General features: G+C 40.7%; 1 protein-coding gene across 2 annotated transcripts in view; it reads right to left on the bottom strand.

Annotated features, from left to right (window-relative positions):
- The window catches only part of RELN (reelin), a 455,243-nt gene that overhangs the window by 170,613 nt on the left and 259,840 nt on the right, over positions 1 to 24,790 (bottom strand). For both annotated transcript variants that reach the window (XM_038377914.2, XM_038377905.2), the window contains exons 11-12: positions 16,674 to 16,819; positions 3,155 to 3,306 (exon numbers count right to left, since the gene is read on the bottom strand). In XM_038377914.2, the coding sequence (XP_038233842.1) occupies positions 3,155 to 3,306; positions 16,674 to 16,819 (298 nt within the window). The remainder of the gene's footprint in view (positions 1 to 3,154; positions 3,307 to 16,673; positions 16,820 to 24,790) is intronic.

The following is a 24,790-nucleotide window of genomic DNA, read 5'->3' as shown; positions in this document are numbered from 1 at the left end:
GTCCCTTCTAGTCTTAAACTCCATGAAGCTATTCATCTACTTCCTCTCTGGCTAACAGGCAGGCAAGCAGGCAAGAATTTGCTTGGGAAAATGCACTGTGCATATTGCTCAGTGTGCCCCTATTCCCTAATGTCATTAACATGGGCTCAAAGGGAGCTGGACACAGTAGAGTTTGTGACTTGTTTTTTCCCCCTGCAAAGGAACAGGGTTTTAGCTGGGGCAGCATCTCCATATCTGTAGAGCTCAAGAGACTTGTAAAGCTTTCATGTGGTAGCAGCTGTGGAGGCAAATCTGGGCTGGACATATTCTTTAAATGCTGGAATAGAGATAGAATGGCTTTAAACAACAATGGATGCTAATGGTAGTATATTTTATTGGCATAGCTCCATTTGGTATCCTGGATAATGAATATTAAAACAAGGTATCTGTAACTGAAAAAAGGAAGTTTTATGTTTTCCTGTATCAGGCTGACATTGCAGGTTGGTTTAAAAAACAGGATGAGGAAGCTCTTTTAAATAGTCTGTAAGATTTCAGATATAAAACACTTCAATTGCTTTGTCAAGCAAAGATGGCCAATTATAAGGGTGTTCTGAAAAGCCTTATGAGGCTTACATCTTTGCTGTGATTTACATTGTACTATGAAAGCTCTACTTGCTTCTGTGAGGCTTTATTTGTATACCTGAATATTTACACTATTATGCATTTAGCTACAAACAGGCATAGCTTATGTTTTCAATGTGATCACCCAATTTCTCCACCATCTTGCTGAGCTGACAGCCTCTCCTGTAAGTTCAGAAGGTTGACAAAGTTTCTTTCCTGTTTCTCTTGCAGGTGTTGTAATGCCTGGAAGACCTGGAAATAAGGCAACCTCCCTTTCCTGTGCTTTATTGGTAAATCATGTAACACAGGGGAGATGTGTGACAATTCAGAGTAACTACAACAGGACTTTGAATCAATGAATTAAGGGTTTTTTTCTTGTTGACTCAAAAGGTGGCTTTGGAAGGTCACTAATTTAATCCATGCTTCCTCCTTTATCATCCCATTATTTTTTTCACTATTTTCTAAAAACCAAATGCTGTGTTGAGAGAATAAATTTCATGTGGAATTTCCTTTATTTATACACGTGCACATTAAATTCCTGGAAAATACAACAAAATATTGGATGATTTCCTCACACCCAACAAACATTTGTGTGAATTTGGATTTGTGAGAGTGAATACCTAATATAGTTGTACTGACAACAGCCTTCTTATTTGGAGAGGAAACTTTTTGCTTTTACTTCATCTTTTATTCTTGCTAGTTTACCATTGCCCCCCCAGAAAACCATTCAGGGTGAAATTCATCCCATCGCAGAAGGCCTGCACACAATCCTCAGCACTACTTAAACATTTAATATAGTACTTCAGTATTGTGGAGTTCTTGTACAGACCTTGTGCTCTGGGGTTGAATTTCACCCTCAGGGAAGACATTATTGTGGCAGCTATTCATGAGTCTGGGGATGGCTTAGTAGCTCAGGAGCAGAAACTATTTTGTGGGTTAGTTAACAGACATGGTCTGTTGTAATAATTGGGGCCTAGAAGGCCTTCCTCAGCTGTGAGCCTAACTATGGGAAAGTGGATGGAAGTTTGTAACATTGTTAGGTTACCTGGAATAACAAATGTTTGCACACTTTGATGTGAAAAAGGTAACAGAAGTCCAACCCAGACTGTTACATAAGGTTGTAAAAATTATTAGAAGTGAAATACAGAATGACTGAGTTAGTCTAAACAAAAAGGTGTTGCCGATATAACCGAAGCACTGTGTTGAGATCATATGTGGCAACAAGGCAGATGTGGAACCAGAAATCAATGGATTAAATGCAGCATGTAAGAAGTTAGGCAAGATTGATGAACAAAATAATGACGGGATGGCCTATTTCACCCATCACTCCCTTTTGGGATTTCTTAAAGAAACAGACTTCGTGAGAAAAATTGGCGACTGCAGGAGATTCATGATTATGGCTGCCCCTCAATGTTTCCTGGGACCGTGGGTCTTTTTCATTCTGTTCCTGTGAAATGTCCTGACGAGACTAAGCCGGAGAGAGAGACTGAGATGACATTGTCACCTCCACCGGCTCTGGCAGAATCCCAAATGCCATCTAGGATGTGAAGCTCTATTCCACCCCGTCTCATGTGTCCTTTTCCTTCCCCAACTTATTTCTTCTCTTTCTTATTCCTCTTCTTTTGCCTTCTGTCTAAGCAGAGTCTGGCTCAGCTGGCCAGGATTGTATATTCTGCCTGGGACCAGAAAAAGGCAGCTTAAAGCAATGCCCTAAACAGCGCGATGTATATTTGCCAGGTCTCAGAATGGCTGATAAGTCCATGTGCTGGGCCTGTATTTTTCCAGCAGTGGGGCTGCAACTGAAAGTCAACATCAGAGAAAGAAAAAGTTGCATTTTTATCTTTGCTGTTCTTTCTTTTCCCATTCATGTGTGTTTGTCTTGTTTTGTCTTCTAGAAAACGGGATTGGACTTTAATAACACAGCAAGAACAACAGCTTCAGCCTATCTAAACTAACTTCACTTTTTCCCAAAAGGACAGTTATTGCCACCTAAGAGACTGTCAAACATGGGCTTTATTCCTGGTAAAGACTCTCTCCAGCTACAGGAAAAGAGAACAAGGGATGTTGTTAAAATGAAAGCCTTATTTAACACTTTACATTTCATTTGCATTAACTGTTTTTCCTTCTTTTCTGTATTTTTAATAAAAGATTAAAAGGATTTTTAATGGTGTGTTTGCCATGGTACTAAGCAGGCTGAGGTCTCTGTATACCAAACCCTGAACCTTGTTTAAAGCTGTTTAATGCTGGACAGTGACTGGGTTGTGTTAACACCTATGAATCTATGGCCTCATTTTCTTTCTCTAAAATTAACACAACAGCTCCCACCTGGAGACAACTCCCAGTTCAGACAGAACAAATTGGGTCTGATTCTCCACTGTGTTAATCTATTGAAATCAAAGAAGCCACACCGGCGTGGAGGTAGAATAACTCAAAGCTATCATCTTTAGAAGATATTTAGTGTATTTTGGTTCAGATTGTAGGATTTCAAATTTTTTTTCAAATTCTAGTCTGATATGTTTTGCGTGTCCCAAATATGTTAAAAGTACATACTCACCCATGCTGAAGTAAAATCTCAGGTTCCCATAACCTGTAGTGTCCATATATGGAGTACATAGTTTTCTCTCTCCATCTCTGAGGAATACCATAGATGAACCTGACTCCAGTGTGCCACATTCAGAACCAATGACAGCTCCAGATATGTCCCATCTAAATACATCAACAATGTGTTGAGAGTCAGATACCTGGTAGGGGTAAGCCTGTGTGTTTCTAACAGTTTATTTTATAAAGAAAAACTTCTTCAAACCTCATGTGATATGATGAAAAGCAGTTTGTTCAAACATGCTAGTCACCACAAAATAACAGCTCCTTAAATTCTGTCAACTTAAACAGCATACAATTAATGTATGTCAGCAAAGTTGTAGATTATATTATTTAAAATACAGTAATTGGCAGAATTGTACAAAGTTATTTAAGTTGTTGAGATATTTATTTTGGCTGTTGATTATTACCCTTTCTCAGTACTTTGGTGTTATATAAATAAATAACATGAAATGTAAATGCAATCTCCGTTATATTTTCATTTTGGTTAATTTAGAAGACATTTAAACATCTCTGAAACTTTAAAAGGAATCTGCAGTGATCATATCTACTATGCAATCATTGAACATGTATGCCATAACAGGGAATGCCCTCTATTTAACTTTTTGAGTAGCATTTGAACATTTTTGAGTAACAGTTTTCATTCAGTCCATGAATAGAGGAAAAAAGAGATACTATGCTTCTCAAAAAAATTTAATTTGATCCCTCTTTTTCTCACATTTAATAGAAAACATGTTTTTGTTTCTCCAGCCAGTGGCAGTGAATATAGTTGGTCGGGAATTTTCCAAGGAAACATTTTTTCATCAGAAAATGGTGTTTGTTGAAACTAAAACTGTTCACAGGCAAGGGTTGGTTTCCAAATCTCCTGATTGAAAAATAGGTTGGTAAAAATAAGTTTAGAAATTGTCAAAATGTCCTGTTTTGACATTTTAGAAATGAAAACTTTCATTTTTCAGTTTGAAATGACTTTTCATTTCAAAGTTTTAGTTAATTTATACTAAAAAAACTTTTAAACATAAAAAAGGTCAAAATAAGATGGAATGTTTGAAAATGATCAAAATGAAATGCTTGGTTGGCCCTATCGGAAGTGGTCTTTGAATGATTGATTTGTAAAAATTTTCATTGTGATTTGTGATGGCAAAATAATTTAGAATCTCAAAAACACTCACAGGATGGGAAAACCATTTCCTGCTCAGCTCTAGCAGTGAGAAGTGAGTGAACAGAACCTAACAACTACCTAAGGTCTCCTTTTCTAATTTCTAAGTACTGGTTTCTTTCCAGTAATAAACAATTGTCAGGAACCCCCACCACAATTGTTGATCAAGTTTATATCTGATACTTTTTTTTTAACTCCTCAAACTATTTCCGAATGTATGGGTATGATTTTTTTTAAGTGCTCAGTGCTGCTACCACTTAAGTCAATTGTAGTTCAAACATTGACTTCAATGGCCTCAGAGTTAGGCCTATACTGAGTGCATTTGAAAATCCCACTTTATGTCTTATAGTAGATTACAAAGTAATATTTGAAAATCTACCAAATTAACATTTATTGAAATGCTTTTATGGTACAAACATAAATGTATCATCTGAAGAACAAAGCACTCTGTAAGAATTTAATCTGTTTGGCTGCAAAAGTATGGTTAGTTTACATTTCAATAAATTTAAACATTCTGTAGCAAAGCATTTTTGTTTGATGTACATCTAATTCTGATGAAAGAACTTTTGTGGTTCAGATGTTTAAAAAAATAACACGATATGATAAAATATACAGTTACCAATTTTGAAGATGGGTCATTGGGAACCAAGACAATTGCAGAATTAAACAGTTGAGCCTGTTTTGATTTATACAAAGAAATCTCACAATGGTTTATTGGTCTTTTTATATGCTCCATTTAGCCCAATTAAAACACTCTCTTTACTGACCCACAAAACAACGTGGGGTCATGAATGATGCAGATCATGGCTGTTTCTAGGGAAAACTTCCTTTTAGGGAACATTCAAAATGAAAAGTAGAAAGTTTAACAATGTAAAATGACTCTGGCATTTTTGTAAAAATAAGTCCAAATTCTCTCTGTAATGATAAATAGAGAAGGAATCGGATTAACTGCACCTATTATTATATTATAAACATGTAGAAAATCTTTGTTAAATGTAACTTTGGGATACATTTAACCCTCAAATCAGTCTATAGTCATTCTTCTTTCACTGACGAATGATAAATGATATGCAAAAATGGTATGATTGTTTATCAATCTAAATGTTTACACTTTATGTCAGATGGAAACATAAGATCCAATCCTGTAAGTAGATCTGTGTAGGAAGTAAATAGGGCTCTGAAACAGTCTGCTCACAGGGATCTAGTTGCAGAATTGAGTCCCTAATCTGTGTTATAAAAGAGAAATGGGATAACAATCCTTTGTGAATGAGAAAATTAATTCTACTATAAACTTATGTTATTGTAACTACACTTTGAGGAATTTTCAGAAGTACTGAGCATTGGCCTTACTTTGCTCCCATTAAAGACAATAGTAAAACTCTATCACTACCTCGTTGATTGCACAGATTAATTATATCTCCTTGTGCATCCAAAATTTTGCATGAAACTGTAAATCTGGCATTTCCCAACTTTTCAGTGCTTGATTTCACAATCTAATGCAATCCTTGGATGAGTAAACAAGGGAATCTTGAGAAGGAATAGAGATATTATTTTACTATTTTATTTGTCAATTGTGCAACCAGTTCTGGTGTCCACAATTTAAGAAGGATGTTGATAAACTGGAGAGCATTCAGAGAAGAGCCATGAAAATGATTAAAGGATTAGAAAACATTCCTTACAGTGATAGTGTCAAGACACTCAATCTATTTAGTTTAAAAAAGGGGTGACGACCACAATTTGTAAGTGCATACATTAGGAACAAATATTTGATAATGGGCTCTTCAATCTAGCAGGAAAAAGAATAACCCAATGGCTGGAAGTTGAAGTTAAACAAATTCAGACTAGAAATAAGGCATAAAGTTTTAACAGTGTGGGTAATTAACCATTGAAACAATTTACCAGGGGTCATGGTGCATTCTCCATCACTGGCCATTTTAAAATCAAATTGGATGTCTTTCTAAAAGATATGCTCTCGGAATTCTTTTGGGGAAGTTCTATGGCTTGTGTTATACAGAAGGTTGGACTAGATTATCAAAGTGGTCCCTTCTGGGCTTGGAATCTATGAATCCAGGAGCTTTATAGAGGGTGGAGTAAATTTCTCCCTGTGACGGAGTGCACCTACCCTTCTCTGGCTCTGCAGGGGTTAACTGTGCATTGCAGGCTGAGGAAGCCACACCTCTTCGCCTCTGCGGGGCATGCTCAGCCTGGAGGCAAGTTATAAAAGGAAGCATCCAAGCTCAGTCTGGGCAGGCTTCTAAAGGGAGAGGATGCAGACTGCAGGCTCTCTCCAGGGAGCTGCTACAGAACCCAACCCCAGAAGCAAGGCCTCCCGAGCCCCAGATGGATTCCAGATGGCCTGGCCAACCCAGAGAGGAGGCTACAATATCAGGAACTATGCTGCCTGAAGACCCCGGAGACCTGTGGGAACAGTGGCCCATCACCAGCGAAGACAGGGTATGAAGCAGGCCAGGGAACCTAGACTTTGCTCCGGTGGATGAACTGGAGAACCAGTCAGCATGTTTTGGAAGGATCCCCACTGACTCGGTGGTGAGTAATCCCGCCACTGCCAGGGCCCGGGGCTAGGGCTCGGAGGAGTGGTGCCACCCCTCCCCCACAAGTGGTGTGCTACTTCCCCAATGGGCCAATAGGCCATGCAACCCCACAGAGGGGTTTGACTTTATTGCCTCTGGCCATTAGGCCTCACTGCCCTGACTGTGAGGGGCTTTCGTACTGACTTGGGCCATTAGGCCACACTACCCTGACTATAGGGAGTTCTTGTATTGACTCTGGCCATTAGGCCACAATCCCTGACTGTAAGAGGTTCTTGTACTGACTCTGGCCATTAGGTCACCCTGCCCTGATAGTGAGGGTTGTTTTATGGCACAGCTGATGCAGCAGATCGCCAGTCAGCACCAGCTCCATATGACCCAGCATCAGGAGCAACAACAGTAGTTGGTGGCCCAGCATCAGACCAACCAGGAATGCCTAGTCCAACAGATTGCGACATGGCTACAGCTAGGACTGTCAAGGCCCATCCCTGCAGGGGTAGGGCCAGGGGATACCCTGGTGGGGCTACCCATGCGCCTCACCAAGATGGGGCCTGGTGATGATCCCGAGGCATTCCTTGTTAATTTTGAACAGGTTGCTACAGCTGCCTGTTGGCCTCCTGAAGACTCAGCCCCCCTACTGGCCCCATATTTGACCAGCCAGGTGCAAACTGCCTACCGCAACCTGGTTCCTCATGAGCCCTTGGATTACTCCTGTGAAAGCTGCCATATTAGACCATACCAGCATTAGCCTGGAGACCTACCAAGAGTGGTTCTTCAAAGAGCAGTAGCCTCCAGGAGCTTGACCACGAGCTGTGGCCCAATGCTTGCGGGACTATTGCTGGAAATGGCTGAATCCGGAGAATTTAACTGGACCCCAGGTGGTGGAGCCCATAGCATTGGAACAATTCACACAGATCCTCCCAGCGGGGGCAAAGGAGTGGGTTCAACGCCACCACCCAATGGCCCTGAATGAAGCTGTCTCTTTGATGGAGGATTGCCTGGCCACTGAAGGAACTGAACATCAACCCCTCAAACCAGAAGGACTGGTGGGGTGCAGCTAGAACCTTGAGGCTCAGCAACCAAGACCTGAAATGGGGAGACCTCACAGTAAACCCATCTTAGAAGGCCCCCATGGATCACCGGTGGGAGCCGGGCCATACACTTAAACCTGTGGGATGAAGGAACTTCTCCAGGCATTTTGGGAACTCCAGGACACAGCTCAAGGGCCCAAGTCCCCAAAGGGCATTGCTCTGAGTGTGGACAAGTGTGGCACTTTTGGTGGGACTGTCTGTTTATGGACTGTGCCTATAATCAGATGTGGAGAGCAGACCGCTGGGCCCGGAAAAAGGCCCCAACCAAACTCCTGGTGTCTGGGCAGATGGATGGTACCCCAGTGATAGCCCTCATTGACTCAGGCTGCAGCCAGACGCTGGTCTGGGCCAGCTTGGTGGACTTCCCAAATCTAGAGACGGTACCGATATATATACAGTGCATCCATGGGGAGGTGCAGCCATATCCCACCACCAAGGTATGCCTGGAGACAGGCCAACACAAGGAAGAGTGTTGGGTGGGCTTAGCGCTGACTTCGGTATACACGGTGATCTTAGGACATGATTGGCCTTGGTTCAGCGAAATCCTGTGAGCACTGGGGGACTGGACTTGGGAGCAGGAGAAGTCAGGGTCCATAAGGAAGGAGTTCCTGCAACAGGGGTGGCAGGATGACCTGGATGAGGGTCCCTCCAGCCAGACTAGAAACCTCACACCATGCCCTACAGCGCCCTAGACAACGGAGCAAGTCAGCCAAGAGTGGCTGGAGCTAGATGGGGATTTCCTTCAGGAACAGAGGGAAGACCTGACCTTGAGTCGAGCCTGGAAACAAGTTCAGGAGGTGGTAGACCAGGTGGGCATTGGACTAAGATGACCCCAGGGACCACACATTTGAGATTCACAATGATCGTCTCTATCGGGTGACTTAAGTTCTGCAGACCGGAGACGAATTCTGCCAACTGCTGGTTCCCAAGAGGTTGTGTTGAGAGCTGTTATGATTGGCCCATGTGGTGCCCTGGGCTGGCTACATGGGACGAGAGAAGACCCTGCAACGTGTATCACTGAGATTCTTCTGGCCTGGTATACACCAGGAAGTGCAGGACTTCTGTGCTTCGTGCCCGGAATGTCAGTGCACAGGCCCAAAGGGGGTACAGCAGGCACCTCTGATTCTACTCCCAGAAGTGGGAATACCCTTCAAACGGATCAGCCTAGATCTAGTGGGACCCTTGGAGAAGAGTGCATCCAGGTTCCAGTATATTCTAGTGGTAATCTAGTGGACAATCCATGACATTGGGACAAACTACTCCCCTCACTGCTGTTTGTGGTGCATGAGGTCCCCCAAGCCTCGGCAGGATTCTCCCAGTTTGAGGTCCTTTACGGGAGACAGCCAAGGGGGATCCTATACTGCTCTGAAAGACCTGGGAGGAACAAGATTTGAGGGTCCCAGGATCAGTCCCTTACATCCTGCAGCTGCGGCAATACCTTCGGAAGCTTGGATGGTTCACCTGGGAAAATTTACTCCAGGCCCAACAGACCCAAGAACTCTGGTACAACAGGGGGGCCAAGCTATGGACCTTTGAGTCTGGGGATTGGGTCTCGCTCCTAGTGCTGTCATCAGAATCTAAGCTGCTAACCAAATGGCAAGGACCGTTCGAGATAGTTCGACAGGTGGGACCAGTGGATTATGAAGTTAGACTCCCTGGATGATGAAAGGACATCTGGATATACCATGTAAACTTCCTGAAGGCCTGGAAGGCACAGGAAGACCTGCTAATCGCCCCATGTCCCCCGGAGCTCAAATTGGGCCTGGTAGCCAGGGGATTCCCTGACCCAACACCAATCACAATGGGGCAGGACTTAAGCCCAGAGCAACAAGCGAGGCTACAGCGGCTGGTCCAAGACTTCCCGTCCATTTTATCTTCCTGTCCAGGATGGATGAGTATTACCAGCCACCACACAGACACCATTCCCGGATAGAAGATTCACAACCAACATCGCCCATTTCCCCGGAAAATGTGGGGAGTGGTCCAGAAGGAACTCAAGGCGATGCTAGCCCTGGGGGTAGTGGAAGTGAATGGAGAAGCCCAATAGTACTAGCACCAAAGCCTGATGGGACTGTGAGGTTCTGTATAGACTGTATGGGAGTCAATGCCATCTCCCGCTTTGATGCCTATCCAATGCCCTGGGTAGATGAACGGCTGGAATGACTGGGTAGTTCTAAGTTTTTATCAACACTAGATTTGACCAAGGGGTACTGGCAAATACCCCTCACCCTGACTTCCAGGGAGAAGACAGCCTTTCCTATGCCATTTGGCCTATACCATTTAATCACCATGCCCTTTGGGTTACATGGGGCCACGGCAACATTCCAGCGATTGATGGACCAACTATTTCAGCCACAAAGGCAGCATGTGGCTGCTTATATCGATGATATTGTGGTCTACAGCACAAATTGGGAGGAACACCTACAGCATCTCACTGCAGTGCTGCAAGCCCTAAAATAAACAGGACTCACTGCAAACCCTGCCAAGTATCTCCTCGGGCAGAAAGAAGTGACCTACTTGGGGCATACAGTGGGGGCAGGCTAGCTCCATCCCCTGGTGGACAAGGTACAGGCCTGAGGGATTATCCCGCCTCAACGACAAAAAAGGAAGGTAAGGCAATTCCAGGGATTGGCCGGCTACTACAGTCGGTTCATGCCAGACTTTGCCACGATAGCCGCCCCCCTCTCTGACCTCACAAAGAACTCCTGGCTGCAAAATATCCAATGAGCAGAGGATTGAAAAAGCAACTTACCAAGAACTAGTTCTTTTCCGCCCTGATTTCTCAAAACCGTTTATTTTACGAACGGATGCCTCAGAAGTGGGGCTATGGGCCGTGCTATCACAGGAACTAGATGGGGAAGAACACCCTGTGCTGTACCTAAACCGGAAGCTGTTTCCTCGAGATGTCAAGTACTCTATCGTCAAGAAGGAAGTGCTGGCGGTAAAATGGGCAATAGAGACCTTAAGGTACTACCTGCTAGGGAGCCCCTTTTGACTAATTACAGACCATGCTCCCCTATGATGGATCAACACCATGAAGGATTCGAATGCACAGATTATGAGATGGTACCTTGCCCTCCAACCCTATGATTTCAGTGTGTCACACCATCCAGGTAGGGCCCACACTAACACAGACTCTTTCTTCCAGGTGGGAGGGAAGGAGGTGGGGAAAGACCCCTGCTGAGTACTGTCTTCAGGGGTAGGGTGTGTGATGGGGTGCATCTCCCATCCCCCCAGCTTTGCAGGGGTTAACTGTGCTTTGCAGACTGAGGAAACCATGTCCCTTTGCCTCTGCTGAGCATGCTCAGCCTGGAGACAAGATATAAAGGGAAGTTGCTAAGCTCAGCTGGGCAGGCTGCTGAAGGGAGAGAACACAGACTGCAGGCTCTCTCCAGGGAGCTGCTACAGGACCTGACCCCAGAAGCAAGGCCCGCTGAGCCCCAGACGGATTCCAGGTGGGCTGACCAACCCAGAGAGGAGGCTATGCTGTCAGGTGCTACGCCATCTGACAACTCTGGAGACCCAAGGGAACAGTGGCCCATCACCGGTGAAGACAGGGTAAGAAGCAGCCCAGCGGACTTCGCCTTTGCTCCAGTGGGTGAACCGAAGAACCAGTCAGAATGTTTTGGAAGGATCCCCGCTGACTCGGTGGTGGGTAATCCCGTCACTGCCAGGGCCCTGGGCTGGGGCTCGGAGGAGCTGGAAGGGCCCAAGTCCCCCTACCTAGGGTGCCACACCCCTCTGAGTGGCACCCTACTTTCCCAATGGGCCATGGAACCCCCAGAGTGGTGCAACTTTATTGCCTCTGGCCATTAGGCCTCACTGCTCTGACTGTGAGGGACTTTTGTACTGAGTTGGGCCATTAGGCTACAGTACCCTGATTGTAGGGGGCTCGTATGTTGATTCTGGCCATTAGACCAGCCTGTTCTGACAGTGAGAGTTACTTTATCAACTCTGGCCATTGGGCCATGCTACCCTGACTGTAAGGGGCTTCGGTATTGATTCTGTCCATTAGAACACACTGCCCTGAGCTGAAGGGCCGCTCTATTGACTCCAGCCACTAAGCCATAATACCAATTTCCACAATAGGATCTTCCACATAGGACCTAGCAGCTGCAGTACAGCCTCTTCCCTCTCTTGTGACCAGACACCCCGTGACAGGGTACACCTACCCCACGGCACTCCCTGTATTTTGTTTTTATTTTTTCTTTTAATCTTTGTATGGCAGCTTACTTATTAAAAGACTGAAGTTGAAAATTACATACAACTTGATTCCTGGTTAAACATCATTAACTCCTTAATACTGCAAAATCCCCATTAAGCAAAATTCTTACTAATACTGTTCCCATTAAACATCAGTCATTACCATTCACTGTCATTCAGCTAAATTGGTTTCCTGTGAGGCATCACAATAAAATAGCAATCCTGACTAAGTAGACTCTGTACAGTATATATCTAGGACTTTGCATTTGGAAACCATGGAAAACTGCATGTATATGAGCTCTTTTTAGTCCACCTTGAATAATTAGTTTTGAACATATTCAGAATGTGTCAGTAAATCAAGGTAATTTGTGGGAAAAGTATGCAGTTAATATGTCCTCAGTGATACGTGTGGAATTTCTTATCCCAAGGAACTGCAAAATTGATACTTAATACTTTTACTGATTACATAATAAAAGAAGCCTTAAAATCCTGTATATTAAAGATTATGAATCCCTTAATGAAACTTCCTACCAAAATGAACACTTTTCTGAATACAGAATTTCATTAGAAGTAGAAAACTAATAGGAAGTTAATGGGTCATATTCTTCCCTGTTAACTTCAGACACTTTGATGGATGAATTTTTAACTAAAGTATTTTTAAGGAATCAAAAGACACATTCTTCCAAAGTAGCAGCACTAAGGAAAATCATAATATTTAAATGGTATTTAGGGTGCAAAATTCACAAGTCATTAACATCAGGGTTTTTGTTTTGTTTTTACTTAGGCAGCTACTTGGAATTTTTTATAGGGAATCAGATTGGTGAGTCACATTTATAGAGACATGAAGACTTCATTGAGTACCCACATACGAACAAATATAACTGCAATCATAGAAAAGCAATATAAATATAGCAAAATGGCCTTCAGAACTGCGCATACAATTTTAGGGAGACCATCAGAAGTGAAGATGGAAAGAGCAGGAAATAGAGAAGCACTGTAAATGGCAATGACAATAAGATTCCACGCTCCTGTCACCCCGATAACCCAAGTAGGGGTTGGTCAGGCAATCTTTTATAACCCTTTTCCCTTACATTCCCACACATCCAGAACCATATTGATTAGGTCTCAGCCTTTTGCCCATGTTTGCTATTTCAGGGGACCATAATTAGTGGTCCAACTGCTAGCGTAAGCTATTTGCTTCATTACATTTCCCAATAGTTTTGACACGTGAATGCCATTGCTCCGTGGTTACCAGAAAGACCCTAAACTAAGTCTGCTAATTTAAGATCAAAACTCTTATTTTGCTGCTTGTGTTTATTACAAGACACAAACTGCTAAATCTTATATTCACTGGCAGCAGAGACCCAATCAGGACCCCCAGAGTGCCACCAGTCAGATCCCAGGACTGGAATCCTTTGTTGGAGTTGAACTTCTTGTTCTGGTGCTTGGGGGCAGGTTGGCACTTACTGGCTCCTAAGAGCCTTGTAGATAAGAGTTCAAGACCCATAGTCCCTGGCTCAGAGCAATTGTGTAGTCATAAACTAGCACATAGTGAACAGCATTTTATTTCTAGATTTGTACTCCCTATTTTTTATTGTAAGTCACTTCTAAATATGTTTGAAAATTAGGCTCTTTTCCTACTTAGGATGGCATCCATATCAGAACAATTGACTTAAATAGACTTATGCTGATTTACACTAGCTAAGAATATGGCTTACTAGGTACCCTATCTACCGAAAAAAAAAAACAGATGTGCAATACCAGCCACAATTTTCCTGTTCTCTGAAAGAAGAAGATAAAGGCCAAAAGGGCATCGGACACATGGTTCACTTATATCAGAGTAGCAGCCAACCCTTCCCACACATACTCATGTTTTGTTGTTGTATAAAACATTTTCTGAAATGAAAAGGATAACAGCAAAGAGCACAAGACAAAACAGATCAAGAGTTAGTTATTTAGACTGGGAATAAGTTTACAGTGATTTTTTTTTTGCCTAAACTCAAAAGTAAGCTCAAGTGTTCACATAACATATTTGCATGTATTTCTTACACGGTGATCTTTATCTCAGACACAGCATAAGCAGCATGTAATTTTGTAGCTGCTAATGAAATTCTGTGTTTTAAAAGTTGAAACCAGTATTCAGAAGAAAAGACATAAATTATCAGTCTATGTTTTACAGCTGCCCTGGGGCTGCAGTAACTAATAAAATCCTCATTGTTTTTAAATAGAAAAAGTCATTTTACTAAACGCATCCAATTTGTTGTTGTTCTGTTTTATTTTGCTTTTTACCCAGAATTTATCTCCTTTGTCCCGCTTCATGGCTTCACTCTGCAAAGCGCTATTGGCAATGGCTGCATGGTGTCCACATTTGCAAATAATAAAAAGGCAGGAAGGGGTGAACCCAGGATTTAGCGAGATTACAGAATGTTTTGAATAGGTTGAAAAAATGGCCAGATGTTGGGAAATTGATGTTCATTATTAAGAAAATTCATTTGGGGACACTCTACAAGCAGGACAAATGCTCAGTAAATGGGTTCAAGTTATATGAGACATATAGAGAGGGAGATACAACACAGAGCTGAAGTGAAGAGAGCCACAATGGTGTTAAGTTAACATTTACCACAATGGCCAAAGCTACCTCCCAAGAACTGGGAAAAACTATGGTAATCAAAGATACCACTTAATTGTTACTGTTTGAAAGATGTTGATTTGTAACATACCCATAGGCTTGTATAATCAGAGAGCACATAAAATTATCTACATGCACAGAGGAGCATAATGCTTGCTTATGATCTGACTGTTCTCTTTTTACTATCTATAATGACATTTATTATTAATTATTAATTATTATTAATTATAATTGTTGTTGTCATGAAGAGAAGAAGCCTGGAGAAGAACTGGATTAGGACACCTGATTATGTTGTACTCATGTCCTTCATTAATAGTGGCTATTTGATGTGTAAGCTTATGTAAGATAAGTGGTTTTACTATGTCTCAGTTTCCCTATCTGTACAATGGAGATAATGTGATACTTACTTTGCTTTGTAAAGCACTCTGAGCTCGTTTGATGAAAAATGCTACATAGGAGCTAAGTATTCTTCTTCTTCTTCTCATAGTGAGTTTATAGAATGTGGGAACAGAAAGCATAAAGATACTAAAATAAAGCTGCCTGGCAAAAAAAAAAAGTAGATTCTTGGGACAGAAAAACCACAGCTTGTTATATTTACTGAGGCACAAGAAGGACAAGTCAAGATGAATCTTTTTGTCTTTCTATCTAAACTTCTTTTATTTTTATATTCTGTATAATGTAAAACCATTCTTTCCTATAGCTAGTTAAACTAAATTTCCCCCAACCTGGGGCTAAATTATGATGCAGTTTTGCTGGGAGTGCTGTGAAGAAGCTCTTATGATATTTCATGTATAACTTGGTTGTACACACTTGTATTAAGTATCCATGCCAAATTTGAAAATCTGACTGTGTATGTCAAGCTTCCAATTCCCCGTTTGTAACCACTACTCTACACTCTTTACAAAACCAAGGGCTTGATCCAAAGCCCATTGTTATCAATGAAAAGACTCCTGTTGACTTTGTGGGCATTGGATCAGGCCCTGTGGATCCTGTTTGAAGTCCAAACACTCACTCATTCACTAGCTGTATATTTAAAGTAAAAATATTGGGCCAGATCCTCATTTATGGCCATAGAACCTTAAGTGCAGCTTAGGAGAGGTACAGAAGTACCCTTTCCATTCCCCCAGTCCAGGAACTGCTCTTCACCAGGTTAATCTCCCTAAACCTGGAGCTACTGTAACCTCCACTAACTACCAACAGCTACAAGGAAACATAACAGTTGCCAGGGTTTGCTAGGGCAGGGCAAAGTCCTGACCATGCTTCCTATGCTTGCAGCGAAGAAGAGGGGTGACAGCTGCTCTATAACACCTCTGCATCCTCCCATGCAGAAGTGATTTTCCCTATTTCCCCAAGATTTAGGACTGGTTTGTGCTAGAGCAGCCAGAGTATGGCTCAGGATGGGGACCATTTTCTCCAACACTGACAGTAGCAAGATTATGTTTTGTTCCAGGGAAAATTTGAGTTTTTCAAATAATTTGATTTTGTCCAACTGTGTATTTTTAATGTTAATGAGTGGCAGACATTGGAAAACACAGACAAGACACAGGAAAACATTGCAACACGGAAAGTTTCTAATGTAACACTATGAAGTTCATGCACACAACTTTTGTCCATTTAGCTATCTAGAGACAAAATAGTCTGGAATCAGACAGGACCTACTGACTCTCCTTGACTTCTTCATCTCTAAAACCTATAATTATCAACATTTTTTTACTGCTTTTTATTTTAGCAACAGACATACTACAAATACACTGCAGAGAGCAAATGCAATTCTCAGTTGAAGTTTCCTTATATCCTGGAGTAATGTTGCATGCACACTTATAGCACTGGAGGTAACAATCACTCACCCTTTAGGCTGGCTCTCAAACTCTTCTGCCCACTGCTCCTGGGTATCCTCAGTGGAAAGATCCACATCTCGGGTTGTGGCAAAATTGAACTCACTGCCTTCAGTTCCATGGAAATAAATGGAGTTTCCATCTGATTGACAGCTATGCTATAGATAAAAGGAACATGCAAGAGGTGGTTGTTAATTGTTTTTTGTTTTTAATGGCAGCTGTCTTGCTCACGTACAATCAGAGCTCAGAAAATGTCATTAAATTATTTAGCATGGGCACCTGAAACAAAACAAAAAATAGTTTGTTCATTCTTCTTTAACTTTCTTGAACAACTCCCAGTTATTACTGCCTCTCAAGATCGTATTTTCTATTGTCTTCAATTTCAGACCTCTGTAAAGTGTATAACTCTGTTTTCATAACAATAACAATTTTAAAGCATTACATTGCATCTATCTCAGACCAAAAATCACATTAATATATTCAAATAACTTAATAGTATATTAAATCTAGGGTGGATGTTTTGCCCATTTAGAGGTTCAGAGACATGTCTTGAAACAAATGCCAGATCTTCTTTGCATGAATATTTGCCAATGGAGTGTTGCGGTTTGTTATTATTAGTCATATAAATGATATTAAATAAATAAATTAGATCTAGATAACATAATAACTTCTGGACTTTTGACGTTTATAAAGGAAAAACTATTGCATATGTTTAATTCAAACATATTATTTTCAGTCGGCACCATGTTGCTGAGATTCTATTATTATTAATTTGTATTACAGTAACACACACAAGCTGAACCGAGATGGGGGCCCTCTGGGCTGAACTCTGTATAAACGCAAAGCAGGAAGCAATCCCTGCCCTGAAGAGCTTGCAGTCTAAAGAGACTGGGTGGAGGAAAGGGTGAGGAGAAAAAGGAAACATTATTATTCCCAGATGGGAACTGAGGCACAGAGAGATTAATTTAGTTGCTCAAGCTGACACATGAAATTGGCAGCAGAGCTATGAACTGAACACAGATCTCCTGAATCCAGTCTGAAAGAACATCTTTCTCCAATCTTTTTTAATATTCCCTTTCTACAAATACTCTTTGTCTGTGAAAGATGCTTTTCATCTGGCTTAAAAATTCAGAAGAAAACCATATATCTTTTCTTCTTTCTGAAATCGCAGTTTTGCTGGGGCTAAAATTTCCCCATTTCTAGTGACCAGATGAAAGGGGGTAAATTTTCAAAATGTGAGAAAGTTGATCAAGGAACTTTGTAGCATACAATTTCTGTTATTAAAATAATTAGTTTAAAACACTTTTCAAGAGAGCCTTGGGTATATTAAAAACTGAAGGATGAAACAAGAATTGGTTAATTAGAATAATTTTCCATTATTATCACAATTCATAAGAATGAGATACAATAATGAGATTTCATACTCTGGGAATTATTGCTGGATGCAAAATCACATTGACCTTTTCAGTATAATCTATGCTGGCTGCTCTAACTCAACCCCCTCATAACTGATGACTGTCTGTAAAGGGGAGTGAGTATGATGCTCAACTAAACTAATAAGAATGAAAAAAGGTCAAGGTAGTGTCAGGGTAATTCCATAACTTATATAAGATATAGGATATGGAAAGTAATGGAAAATTGCACAATATTTCTTTTCATAATTTCATAAGAACAAAGTAAAAATGATGACGCTTTGTAGCATTCCACAGCTCATCTTCAATTTAATACTGTGAAAGCAAATTAAAATTGAAGCAAGTTTGCCAATGATTTTCAAACTTGGGTACCTAAAGTTAGGCAGTTTAGTTTATATTTAGGCTTGTAAATAGGAGACCCAATATTCAGAGGTGCAGAGTACCTGCAGCTTTCATTACTAGAGAAGTAACCATGTCTGAATTTAGCCCATTGACTTTTTGGTCTAAGGGCATGCAGATTCTTGCTATATTTATGTTGGAATGACAGACAGTCAGATTCAGTGCAAAATAAGAACTACTAAACTTCACTTAGAGAATGAAACACGGTATAAAGATATAAAGAGAATTTCAGCAGCTGAAATAAGTAAACTTCTGTGAATATATTTAGCCCCAAATAGAGGTCAAAGCAATTATGAGATTTAGAAATGCTGATAAGCCATGAGCTGTGTTTATTGTAGAAATAACAAGAATTCTACCACAAATATACAATAATGCTTGAAACAGTCAAGAAAACACCATGGCACATTAAATATGAGACAACCCAATATACCTACAACTGAAAGAACACATTTTTTTTCACTGGGTTGTGACACAAAGTATGTATTGATAGCAACTATTATCTGAACACAGTTTTCTATTTTATACCTCTCTGAAAAGCATCCCTTGTACTACATTGTTAACTACATATGAAATGTATTTTGCTCATCTATTTTACTACCTTTTATGTTTGCATATATCTCTCACTTGAGACTTAAGAGTAAAATTAATTTGTTTATTTTGTTACTTGATTTTCAGTATATCCATTTGCAGAATGGGGAGGAAGCTGGCCATTTATCTGTCATTCAATCTGCCATAAAATTCTTTTTTTATGCTCAGAAATAGTGAAAATGAATATACAGAATGAAAATTAATCCTTAAGCTGCAGGATCCAACTTTTCAAGTTTGTACGGTCTTGTTTTATCTTTTATTAAATAGACGGAACTTAAAGTGGAGAGAATTATCTGGAGCATCATTTATAGATCTAGTATAGTTCTCAGTTGGCAGGTTCCAAGCAAGCATTCATTTGATAGCTGACTATACCGTTTGTAATTACTTACTTGATGAAAGCCAGCAATTAAAATCTACCTCAAACAGATGTAACCACATTAGCATTTAATGGGTAGTATGTCCTTCTGCAGTCTACAGTAATATTTATTATGGTAAGTGTGACGGAGTTTCCATTAAAGTAGTCTGGATAAGTAAATAGTCATTTTGACTACAGAGTCAAAAAAAAGTCATTTATATTGTGATGTACTGCAGCTGTGTGCGGAAGCTTTGCAAAATTCAACAGGACACAAGGCTATAACTTATCTAATTAGGTCTATAAAACTATATTTTTACTTTCGATAAAGCTCTGTTGTGTCTCTGTTTTGGATTGTATGTGTGTATTCCATACTTATTTTGTGTTAATTAGGTTAAATTGACCTTTGTTCACTTTAATTTTGGCTGTAGTCAACTTTTTTACCTGTGACACAGCCACACTGGAGAGAAAGTTTAAACTGAGCTTTATGGGTTAATTGTTATGTGAGTTACCAATAAAGCCAAAGCCCATGAAAGGGAGTGGCAAAGATGTTCAAAATTGAGGCTTCGATTTTTAAATGAGTCTAAAGGAGCCAGGTACCCCTATGCCATTAAAATCCCTGCCTGAGTGTCTACAGTTGGGTACCTAGAAATCCATACTGGAATACCTAAATATAAGTGGACTGATTTTTAAAGGCACTGAACACCCATAGTTCTTATGAGTCACAATGGGAGCAGTGGGTGCTTATCAGCACTTTTGAAAATCAGCTCAGCATTCTGTTCAGAGAAAGATGGGAACTCCACCGATTTACTGATTTTTGGTCTTTATCTCAGCCTTCAAGAGCCTTAGTCTGACCTGCCATGTTATCTGGGAGATTTGTTTTCCTTATATAACCATCCTCAGTTTGTGCTTCATTTCTGATTTATATTTAAAGTTTTTCTTTTTCTTTTATCTTTCAAGTTATTAATTACTCTTAGTGCTTGGTATTGCTCTTTTTTATTTCTGTTACATTCAATTCACAGCATTTTGATCCTTAAAAAAACACTTAACTAAATTTTCAGTCAAGCAAAGCTCCACTGATACACTTCAGTTCTGAGCTGCACCATCCCCCCCAACAATGTGAATCTTGTTCAATCATCTAACAGACTGCTGACTGTGCTGAATTACAGTGCGCATATGTGATAGGGCTCACTGTGTACTCTGGGGACTAAAGTAAGACCATCATGCTCATTTTCTCTTTTGATCAAAATAGGATTTGAATCCAAGCCTCTAGGAGTGAACGGTTACAATTTTTACTAATGTTCTATGTCATCTCATTCCCAAAGTAAATATTCTGTGTCAGGTTGTAATTATTTGTAGTATTTAAAGCATTTAAATCTAGTTCTAATGGGTTTTATATTAAAGAAAGAAAAGTACTAAAATGCGAGCAAAGGTATTATGAGCCAAATCCATAGCTGGTATAATGGGAAGGCATAATTCCATTGATGTCAATGGAGTTGCATCTGCTTTTTACAGAAGTTAAGTTGGCCTTGCATTTAAGATACTGAACATCTTTTATCTAAATGATCAATTTAAGAGTCAACGTTCTCAGTTATATCTTGATTTTTACTTTTTTGAATGTGTATGCAACATTAGATTAAATTGCTAAATAATATTTGTAATTCAAGAGACCATATGACATCAGTATATGAATGTATTTCTCTCTGTTGTTATTGAAGCATCAATAGCAGTTCCATAGTTAAAGCTGAGTGGAGTTTTGCATTTAAAGCAGGGATTCAATCACATATGAAGCATATACCATCTCACCCCCCCAAATTACATCATTCCCTCTGAGTACAAAATCAATTTTTCTGAAAATTTACAAGTATATGGCTTAGTTTATGAGTTAAAATTAATTTAGAAAATGGATCCTTTAAGAAATTAAAAACCTGTGTCATTCCATAGTTTTCTTCTAAATTGTCTTCATAATAGAATAATTATTCCCATATAGTTCAAACTTCCCATATAGTTAAGACTCACTGAAGTTATGTTCAAGCTACTTCTGAAAACTTTGTTTTAGGATTAATGGTCATTTTTTGTTATTCTTCATAACTGAAAGTTTTTCTTCAGCAGAGGCTGACAATTTAATGTTCTTCTACAGAAAATTCCATCACCTCTTTTAATATAGTGGCCACCTCCTATTGTTCTCAATGAGAGTGAGGCTACAGGGCTGCCATTAGCAAAATGGTGTGTCAAGTTTCCTTCTCCACTCTGAACTCTGGGGTACAGATGTGGGAACCTGCATGAAAGATCCCCTAAGTTTATTCTTACCAGCTTAGGTTAAAAAGTTCCCCAAGGTACAAACTTTGCCTTGTCCTTGAACCCTATGCTGCCACCACCAAGCATTTTAAACAATGAACAGGGAAAGAGCCCACTTGGAGATGTCTTCCCCCAAAATATCTCCCCAAGCCCTACACCCCCTTTCCTGGGGAAGGCTTGATAAGAATCCTCACCAATTTGTACAGGTGAGCACAGACCCAAACCCTTGGATCTTAAGAACAATGAAAAATCAATCAGATTCTTAAAAGAAGAATTTTAATTAAAGAAAAGGTAAAAGAATCACCTCTGTAAAATCAGGATGGTAAATACCTTACAGGGTAATCAGATTCAAAACATAGAGAATCCCTCTAGGCAAAACCTTAAGTTACAAAAAGACACAAAAACAGGAATATATTCCCTCCAGCACAGATTATTTTACCAGCCATTAAACAAAAGGAAATCTAATGCATTTCTAGCTAGATTACTTACTAACTTAACAGGCGTTGTAAGGCTGCATTCCTGATCTGTTCCCGGGAAAGCATCACACAGACAGACAGACCCCTTTGTCCCCCTCCCTCCAGATTTGAAAGTATCTTTTCCCCTCATTAGTCATTTGGGGTCAGGTGCCAGCGAGGTTACCTTAGCTTCTTAACCCTTTACAGGTGAAAGGGTTTTGCCTCTGGCCAGGAGGGATTTTATAGCACTGTTTTTAGAAAGGTGGTTACCCTTCCCTTTATATTTATGACAGGGTGGATTTCAGAATTGCCTCTGCCTCCCGTGTTTGCCAGTAAAAGTGAAGTCATGCTGTCCTCAGGGAAAATGGCAGCTCCAAGAAAATTAAAAATGAAAAAAATCGAATGTATGTTTAAAATCAGTTTAATCCAATCTGGTACTACAAATACCCATTACATACTAACTGCAACTGTACGGCTATTGCATGCCATTAAGGCAAAATTAAGGTTGCTTGGGTGTCTTAGCTGTGCATTCTCATACCTCAACATGCATGGATTCCTTTTCAGTTTAACTTTAACTCTGAATTTCCTGAGTTTCTTATGCATGATTTTTAGGGTAATTACAACATCCCTGTAATACTTTAGTGCTAAAGTTACTAGCATGTATTCAATATTGATTCCAGTTTAACCTAGGTTTTATCGGAGAATTTTTTTTTGACCATAAATTGCTCTATTAAATCAGTCCTTTAAATTGCAGCTGTGGTATTATCTTAAGTTGTGTTATGTTGTATCACATGGCAATGCAATATGCAATGGCTAAAATCTAAATTAACAACATATTTTTGGAGTGGATACAACTATCAGTTTGTCTAGCAAATACTGGCCCACTTTTTGGCATATTATCAATAGACTAGGCATCCCTCTAAAAGCTTATAACTTGATTTATCCATGGGTGTTTCAAATCCAGGAATAAAAAAAATCTTCCACAGCATAATATGAGGACATTAGATAATCATTTGAAGATAGTGACTATGGGAAAGAGCACAGAATGGTTTCAGAATCCATCTTTTGAGAAAAGTCTGTTTGTTTGATCAATCCTGCATTACTCTATAAATTACAGTTTTTAGATATTATACCAGTGTCTTTCATCTAATTTAGGAAGATCTCTCTAGGAAAACCTACTGATCTTCTGAAGGTTAGAAAAGTTTCAGTTAGGACTGTTCTAATCTGTTGGATTTCAGAGGCAAATGACTAAAAACACATGTGTTTATTCTCATAATTGTTTTTGTATAACTATGGATTGGATCAAGGCTCAGAACCTAATTTAAGAAATATTCCCAGATTTTTGCTATCCCTGTGTCCTTCCTAACCCTAGTGCTACACTATATGACATATATATATTTGCATAAAGAGATATTGGGTAAAATTTTCAAAAGTGATGTAGGCTCCTAAATCACTTAAGCACTTTTGAAAAATGTACTCATTACTAATGATTTGTATTACAGAAATATCTAGAGGCCTCAGCTGAAATCTGGGTCCCACTGTGCTAGGCACTGTAAAAATAAATAGTAAGAGACAGTTCCTGCCCTGAAAAGTTTACAGTCTAAATCAGGGATCTCAAACTCAAATCATCACGAGGGCCACATGAGGACTAGTACATTGGCCTGAGGGCCGCATCATTGAAAACTTTTCATACAACAATACAAAAGTATAGTCAAAAATGAAAAAAATGAAGAGTAATAGAGTATGCTATTAAAAGTCAGTGTATTAACTTTTTAAAAACTGTAAGCAAAGAGGGGTTTTAATAAAATATAAACACCTGTAACTATTCCTTATGTGGTCAGTAACACTGTTGATGATCTACACCAGGGGTCTCAAACAAGCGTCCTATGGGCCTTTTCCTGCGGCCCACCATAGGCGCTGACTCTCTCCTGCACTGCGTAACACTTTCCACCCCCCTGGTCACAGCGCAAAGTTGAGAGGGAAACTGAGGCTCACCTAGGAATTATAAAAATGTTACAGAAAATTTCCACTTCATCACAGACACTGTTCAGTGTCCCAACAGAGAGACCCCTGGGCAATGGGGGGGGACCTAGGGGTGCCCAGAACCCTTAACAGAGAGACCCCTGGGTGATGGGGGGGACCTCTGGGTGCCCAGCACCCCTAATAGAGAGATCCCTGGGTGATGGGGGATGGTGCCCGGTGCCCGGTGCCCCTAACTAACAGTCCATCACATGGGTCTGAAACACATGGCCCCACTCCTACCCTACCCTCTTCCTACCCCTTCCCCACCCCCATTTCAACCCCTTCTCCAAAGTCCCTGCCCCAACTCCACCCCCTCCCTGCCCCTATTCCAACCCCTTCCCCAAATCCCTGCCCCTGCCCTGCCTCTTCTCCGCCTCCTCCCCTGAGCGCATGGTGTCCCCGCTCCTCCCCCTTCCCTCCTGGAAAGTCCTAAGTGCCACCAAATAGCTGTTTGGTGGTGGGAAGCGCTGGGAGGTAGGCGGAGGAGCGGGGACGCAGTGTGCTGGGAGTGGGAGGAGGGGGAGAGGGGAACTTGGATACGGGCGGAGTCGGTGCCTATGGTGGGCTGCAGGAAATAACTCCACAGGCCACATGAGCGTGTTT

Source organism: Dermochelys coriacea, chromosome 1 (assembly GCF_009764565.3).
Source record: "Dermochelys coriacea isolate rDerCor1 chromosome 1, rDerCor1.pri.v4, whole genome shotgun sequence".
NCBI classification, from domain to species: Eukaryota; Metazoa; Chordata; order Testudines; family Dermochelyidae; genus Dermochelys; species Dermochelys coriacea.
The sequence above is the reverse complement of the archived record's forward strand: the minus strand, read 5'-3'. Positions and strand labels throughout refer to the sequence as shown.